A 7,512-nucleotide genomic window follows, 5' to 3' on the forward strand; every position below is an offset into this window, starting at 1 on the left:
TGCATGCGGTGGAGATGAAGCAGCTGGTTCCGTATTTCAGAGAGGCGGAGCAAACGCCCGCATCCAGGTCTTTGGGACGCGTTTTCACGGCTGAAATAAAGGACCCGCTCTGCTCCGACGCTGCTGTCGCCGCCGCCGCCGCGGAGGACACCTGGACACCGCTCCCCGACCCCCTCCCCGTACACCGGCCTCCCGAAGCCTCGGCCGGCGCCCTGGTGCCCCAGCGCGCTGCGGGCGCCTCTTCCTCCCACATCCTTACGGAGAGGGTGACGCCGACACCACGGAGGCCAGACGAGGCCCCTTTCCCCTGGAGCGTGTGTCTATTGAGAAAATATTAACGGTGCCGTTTAGAGCCGTGTGTAAATCCCCTGCTGGCCCGTCCTGGGCTCTGCCCGGGGCCCCAGCAGGCGGTCACCTGACATCACCATGGAGGACCGAGGGGGACAGGTTTTCCCTGCTCCCTTCGCCTGACGGAGACCCCACCTCGGACCACCGGCGGAGCGCTGAGTGTGCACCTGCGCCTGGAGAGCTGTGAGGGGGTCTCAGCCACCGGAACCAGCTCCCTCATGGGGGGGGGGGACAGTGGCACAGGCTCACGGGGGGCGTGGAACCAGACCGGTTTCCCAGCGTCTGGGCACGGGTCCGTGCCCCGCGGTGTGGGTTTTTACTCTGCGGTGGGCAGGTGGTGGAGGCCCAGTGCTGGCACTCTTGGCTGCGTCTGTGTCGGCCTGTCCTGACACGTGATTTGCGGTTCCCTTGGAGCAGAAGCTCACCAGGGGTCAGCGTGGGCGCATCACAGCAGGTCTAGAGTGGGAGTGGGTCCTCGGGCCACCCAGAGGGCAAGAGAGGGCTCCACGCAGGCGCCTGCCTGCGGTGAAGAGAGGCTCCGCCCCACGGAGCCCCAGGGGTCCGTCTGGTTGATTTAGAAAAGAAAAAGCAGGAGTGAGTGGAGTGGAATCTGGGGAGAGGCGCCAGGCAGGACTCCAGACATTCACCGCACCTGAGCTGGGACTCGAGGCAGGGAGACCGGATGACAATGACGTTCGCAGGGGACCCTGGAAGTGAGCTCCGCGTAGGCACGAGCCCCTGGGTCAGGCCGCAGGGGGACATATGGACACAAGGGACCTTATCAAGCGGGAGCCGAGAAAGCTGGGCGCGGGGGGTCTCACACTCAGCAGGTTTGCTTCGTTATCTTTTACATTTCTCACCTGTCATTAGTTTGCTCTACTCTTTGGGAGGACAGTTTCAGAGATGGGGAATGAAGAACAGGTTTTCCCCGGATCCAGAGGAAAGCAAAGGAGAGGGCGGTTTGAAAGCTTGGGGAGCTGTGTGAACAGGAGCCCCACCTGGCTTTGATTGTTCACACGTGTGTTCTTTAGAGGCCGCACAGAACAAGGAGGACCTGGCGGCGGAGGCATGCCAGGAGTCCCACTTATCCACGGCTGACCAGGCAGGGTGCTTAACCTTCCCACGCCCACTTTCCTTCCAGCCGGACAATGGATGGTAGTGTCAATCAAGTGAGGTTGCGAAGAAAGCATGTTTGAAAACAGTAAAGCCCTGTGAACAGGTGGTCTCCTGGGATTATTACTGGAGGAGGCCCCAGGGAGGGTGCAGGGCTCCCTGTGGTCTGGGAGAGGTTAGGACCAGGCTGCCGCCGGGTTTGATGGGATATCTATCACTCAGGGGACAGGGGGCAGGTGGTGGGCTGTAGTTCTTCCCTCTGAGGATGAGAAGGTTTAGACCTTGGCTTCAAGTCCATTCCTGCCTGCAGGTAGCTGAGAGATACCCCCTGGAGCAGGGAAAGGAAGTAGAATATTACAAAATTCTAAGATTCTTAAAAAAACAAAAACAGAAAAAGGCAAAGTAAGTAAGCTTTTAGGGAAATTCTTTCATCAGACCTTCATTCACCCTCGCTGCTGGAGTCATTCGACACAAGTTTATTGGGCACCTACTCTAAGCCGCACGTTTTTGTCTAAGCCCTGGAGGTACGGGAGGTCCTGGCCGCCCCGAAGCCTCCGTCTCAGCTCTTAGTTCTGTAGCCCTTTGCTGGTTTCTCTTCCTTCTCTGCCGGCGCCTTTGAAATGCAGCACCTATTCCAGGGATCAGAGCAGATTTCAGCCCTTTTCTCACCAAAGTGGCAGAAAAGAAGCCGGCAGGTCCCATGTTGCAGAAGGCAGATGGTATTTCGAATTCCGGGCGGAACATCCCCTATGGATAATGACAGAATAGAGTTATGAATTCTCTTGTGCGGACTGTCGAGGCAGCGCCCAGCCCAACTCCGAGGGCTTGCTGGGTTCTTACAAGGCTGAGCTTCCCCGACAAGTTCCGGGTTAACTGAGCTTTTCCAGTGTCCTCGCTCTAACACAGGAACAACCATCTGCCCTGTGACACTGCAGCGAGGTTCTCTGGCTTTCTGGGGACGCAAAGAGAGTCTTGGGGGACAGAGTGCAATGACGGAGGGGTTGCTCTTGGTCTCCAGGGAAACTGGAAATAGTTTGGACCCTCAGCTCTCTGGCTCAAAATTTAGTTTTATATCCTATAATGAAAGGCATCAAGTGAAACCTTTCGCACTGTAACCCGTCAAGTACAGGCACCTCCTGTACCCGTTAGGAAAATATTTTATGTTTTTAATTTTATGTATAAGAAAAAATAATTGTAGCTACATGAGGCGGTGGATGTTAACTAGATATATGTGGTGAATATTTTACAATATACACAAATATGAATCATGATGTTGTACATCTGAAACTAATATAATGACATATGTCAATTATACCTCAATAAAATTATTTTCTGGCATTTGGGAATGAGAGAATTAAAAGGAAGAAATTATGTCAGGTCTGCAAATGCTAGCTATATGTATATAAACTATATATGTATATAAATTATTTATGTGTATAAACTATATATATATATAAACAACTAAAAAGCCACTGAACACCTACAGTAGTGGTCTTGCGTGACTTTAGAAACCTTGCACAATATCTCAGCCACAGACGAGGCCAACGCTCTGAACTCTGACCCTCCCTCATTCCCACTCTGTCCAGGCTGGGGGAGAACCGTGAGGTAAACAGATGGCTCCACACCTAACGAAGGTAGAAGGGCCACAGCCTCGTCAACCGGAGATGTGGATTCTACTCTTATTTGTCCCAATAACAAATTATTTCTCTCTGGACGATTCATGTCACTGGACATGCCTCAGTTTCCTCATCTGTCAAGTGGGCTCTCTGTGAATAACTACCAGGACTTAATTGTCAGCTGCACCGCAGAAGGTCCCTCAGGAGGCGGGCTTCTCCCCCTGGAGGGGCCGAGCTTCCACAGAAGGTCCCAGTCCCATCTGACATGCACGTCACTGTTAATGCTTTTTTAAATACTTATTTGATTGATTTTAGAGAAAGAGAAAGGGAAGGAGAGAGAGAGACGGGGGGGGGGGGACACTGATCTGTTCCTGTATGTGCCCTGACGGGGGATCGAACTGGCAACCTCTGCACTTCGGGACAACGCTCCAACCCACCGAGCTATCCGGCCAGGGCTGCCGTTGCCTTCCAAGACTTCTCACGCTGCCCTGGCCGCTTGCTGTTTGTACCGGAGCAGAGATGTCCTTTTGCCTCTGCTATGACACCGATAGTTCACATTTGTCTTTTTAAACACCCTTCCTAGGGGAGATGAAAGCAGCCCAGAGCTGAGCCCAGAGGGGGTCCCCCTGCACCCCAACAACACACAGACACCCTGCAGCCCCGCATGGACACCGTCGGTGAGTTCCTGCACTGCCTCCCCCAGGCAGCACCCCCACCCCCCGTTCTTCTCTCCGGGACAGCGGCAGCGTCCACCCTGGCTGAGACGCGCTTACCTGAGTTCATTGGGACCAAATAGTGGACAACAGCGAACAGAAAGAGGACCTTCATGCGTCCAGGCTCCGTTGGCTTGCCCAGCCGGCCCGTGCAGAAAGGCAAAGCCCGTGCGGACGGGTGCAGTGGGGCGGAGAGCGGACGGCCCGCCTTTATAGCGTTTAGGGAACACTGATCAAGAGTGAGCACGTTTATCTGGTCCGCTGGGTAAGGCTGTGGGCAGCAGGTTCTGAAACTCTTCTGCCTAAAAATAGACAGGCTTCTGTAAGTGCTGGCGAGGACATGGAGAAAAGGGACCCCTCCTGCACTGCTGGTGGGAATGCAGACTGGTGCAGCCACTGTGGAGAACAGTATGGAGATTCCTCAAAAAAATAAAAATCGAACTGCCTTTTGAAACAGCTATCCCACTTTTAGGAATATACCCTAAGAATACCATAGCACTGTTTGAAAAGAAGAAATGCACCCCCATGTTTGTGGCAGCATTGTTCACAATAGCAAAGATCTGGAAACAACCCAAGTGTCCGTCAGAGGACGAGTGGATTAAAAAGCTTTGGTACATATATACTATGGAATACTACTCAGCCATACGAAATGATGACATCGGATCATTTACAATAACATGGATGGACCTTGATAACATTATATAGAGTGAAATAAATAAATCAGAGAAAAAACTAAGAACTATATGAATCCATACATAGGTGGGACATAAAAATGAGACTCAGAGACATGGACAAGAATGTGATGGTAACAGGGGGTGGGGTGGAGGGTGGGGAGGAAAGAGATGGTGTGGGGGAGGGGAGGGGCACAAAGAAAACCAGGTAGAAGGTGACAGAAGACAATTGGACTTTGGGTGATGGGAATGTAGCATAATCAAATGTCAAAATAATCTGGAGATGTTTTCTCTGAACATATGAACCCTGATTTATCAATGTTACTGCATTAAAATTAATAAAAATAAGAAAAAAAAATAGGCTTCTGGTGTTCACAGGAGGTTGACTCGGTAAACTGAGGTTGAGGCGAGAAGGAACCGGCAGCAATGAGCGGACGCGTGGCCCCAGGTTCTGTGCTAGGTGACAGAGACACAGGTGACTGGAAGGGGTGGCAGTCTGGTGTGAGACCAGAGGACTGCGTTGGCAGGCACTGGGGAGAGCTCTGCACTGGGGTGCAGGGTGGGGACCCCCTGGGAAGGAGGCACGACAGGGGTCCTCACAACAGGACGGCATTAGAGCAGGGTCTGGGAGGATGCTTTATAGAGGTCCATAGAATGGTCGAAGCCGAGGTGACCGCCTGGTGCAGCCACACCCTCGCCTGACTTGACCTGAGTTGAGCCCCAGAATCACTGACACGTCCTTCCCTTAAAGTTCACTTACTAACGAGTAAGAATCAGCTCTCCTTCCTGTCCTGGTCCCCGGGGCCTCCGTGATGGCTGTCACTGGTTTTCTATCCATTCTTCTGGAGGTGTTCTAAGTATCCATTAGCACATGGGAGTCCATCTCCCCTCTTTGTATAAATAGTAGCATACGATAAATAGACTCTTCTGGACTTGCCACGGCTTTTACTTGAAATATCTTGGAGATTTTTTAAAGTAGGTGCATGGAGAGCTTCCTCATTCTTTATTACAGCTGCATAATGTCCAGTGGTCTTCCACAGTGTTTAACTGTCCAAAGAACTGTCTGACCACGTCACTCAGCTAGAACGTGGCTATTGACAAGAGATGTCCAGTGCAGCCAGACTTCTGCAGGTGAGCGGGCCGCAGGGGGAGCGGAGTGGGCATGCAGAAGAGGAGAGGGCCGGACGTTCACTGAGGAGGACGTTCACTTAGGAGGTTCCGGATTAAGAACTTTTAAGATGAGAAAAGATGAAGCTAGGATGGTGGGTCCTCACAGAGACCGCCCCGATTCCCTGGCCTGTCTGTGCCCTGTTAAAATAAATAAATAAATAACAACCTGTGAAAATAGGACAGAAGGGGAAATTATTTAGGAACTAAAAGTTACATTTCTTTCTTTGGCAACCGAAAAGTCACTCTATAGGTAACCACGAATTAAGTAATTTGGAGGAGAATGCCCGTGTGTCTTATGGAGTAATATATATATATATATATATATATATATATATATATATATGATATTTTATTTAAATATTTTAAAACACCATTTGGTTCAGAATACATTTTTTCTTATTTTCCTCCTTAAAACCCTAGGTGTGTCTTATGGTCAGGTGCATCTTATGGAGCGAAAAATACGGTATAAAGTAGATATTAAGACGTGTGTATATATGAGAGTTAAACAGTGAATAATAAATTTGTTAAAATTGAAACTCTTTGCCTGGGGAGCATTTGTTCTCAGTACATTTCTGAAATTCCCCATTGTGATAAGGGCCTCGCAGTTAGAGTCAACCCTTAAAAAGATGGGCTTCCACGCCAAGGTCTCAATCTTGAACCTCAGTTCAAGGTTTGCAATGAGTAATTATAATTCTGCATGTTCCTCTACGTGAATAGAGAAAGCATAGCTGTAGGAAACAAGAATTATTGTTTGGTAAAAATGCTAAAATGTATATATCCAAATATATGGATCATTTTTTCAAAAAGTCACCTCGGTGGATAACAAAAAGTGTGTTTTATAGTTTGTATGCATTCTGGCTATTTATACAGAATTAGAATTTATTTATTTATTTATTTTTTTAGCCATAAAGCCATTGCTCAAAGGTTGTAAAAGGATAGTTTAGATATTGTTTGGCAACAGAGCATTAATCGTTCTGGACTGTCAGGTATGCCATTCCCAAGGAAGACAAACCAGAAAATCAAGCGCATGACGTAATCTCACTAATCGGGTTGTAAGTACTAAATTAATTTAATTACAGGGTGGCAAGGAGCTGAAGCTGGGTTTTTGTTCCAATATAGAAGAGGATTATTCTGGTGTGCATTATATTCATATAAAAGAGGATGAAGTAAGGAGATAAAAAATACACCCGGGTTTGCAAATATTTGGCAGCAGCAAAACATTTATACGGTAAAAGAAAACCTTGAAACAATGCAACCATTGATAGACAAAGAACCCGATTAAAGAATAAAATGAGCAAAGGACTTAAACGAGCATTTCTTCAAAGAAGAGCTGCATATGGCCAATAGACACATACAAGGATGGACAGTCTATCATCAGTAGGGCAACACAGGGAGAACCACAGAGGGATCCCCCCTGCACCCTTGCATGCCCTAGGATGGCCATCGGAAGCAACAGGAGCAGGATGGAGTAGAGCAGGTGTTAGCGAGGATGTGGAGGAATTGGAACCTGCATCCACTGCGGGGTGGGGGGGGGTGGGAAATAGTTCAGCCACTACAGAAAGGCTGGGTGGGGCCTCGATACGTTGAACATGGAGTTCTCCAGTGAGTTAGCAAAGACCTACAGATATGTGTGTACTGTATACATACATATATAATAAAACAGATATTCAAATAAAAACTTCATTCATAGCAGCACTGCTCACAATAGCCAAAAAGTAGGAAGAACCCGAATGTCCACCCACCGGTGAATGGATAAACAGGCCGTGGTCAGCTCGGTAAAGGTGATGGAGGACTATTCGGTAATAACAGGAGCTGCGTACCGAGACAATGCTGGCACAGCGACGGGCCTTGAAAACATTCTGTTGAGAGGAGGAAGGTCGG

General features: G+C 49.2%; 1 protein-coding gene across 1 annotated transcript; it reads right to left on the minus strand.

Annotated features, from left to right (window-relative positions):
* On the minus strand, positions 1 to 4,574 carry LOC136309188 (sperm-associated antigen 11A-like). Its single transcript, XM_066237299.1, has 2 exons — positions 3,851 to 4,574; positions 1 to 2,208 (listed from the first exon to the last, which is right to left on the minus strand). The coding sequence occupies exons 1-2, from the start codon at positions 3,903 to 3,905 to the stop codon at positions 2,021 to 2,023; spliced, it is 243 nt and encodes an 80-aa protein (XP_066093396.1). The 5' UTR covers positions 3,906 to 4,574; the 3' UTR covers positions 1 to 2,020.
* Between the last annotated feature and the right edge of the window lie 2,938 nt (positions 4,575 to 7,512).

This window comes from Saccopteryx bilineata, chromosome 6 (genome assembly GCF_036850765.1).
Source record: "Saccopteryx bilineata isolate mSacBil1 chromosome 6, mSacBil1_pri_phased_curated, whole genome shotgun sequence".
Classification (NCBI taxonomy): Eukaryota; Metazoa; Chordata; class Mammalia; order Chiroptera; family Emballonuridae; genus Saccopteryx; species Saccopteryx bilineata.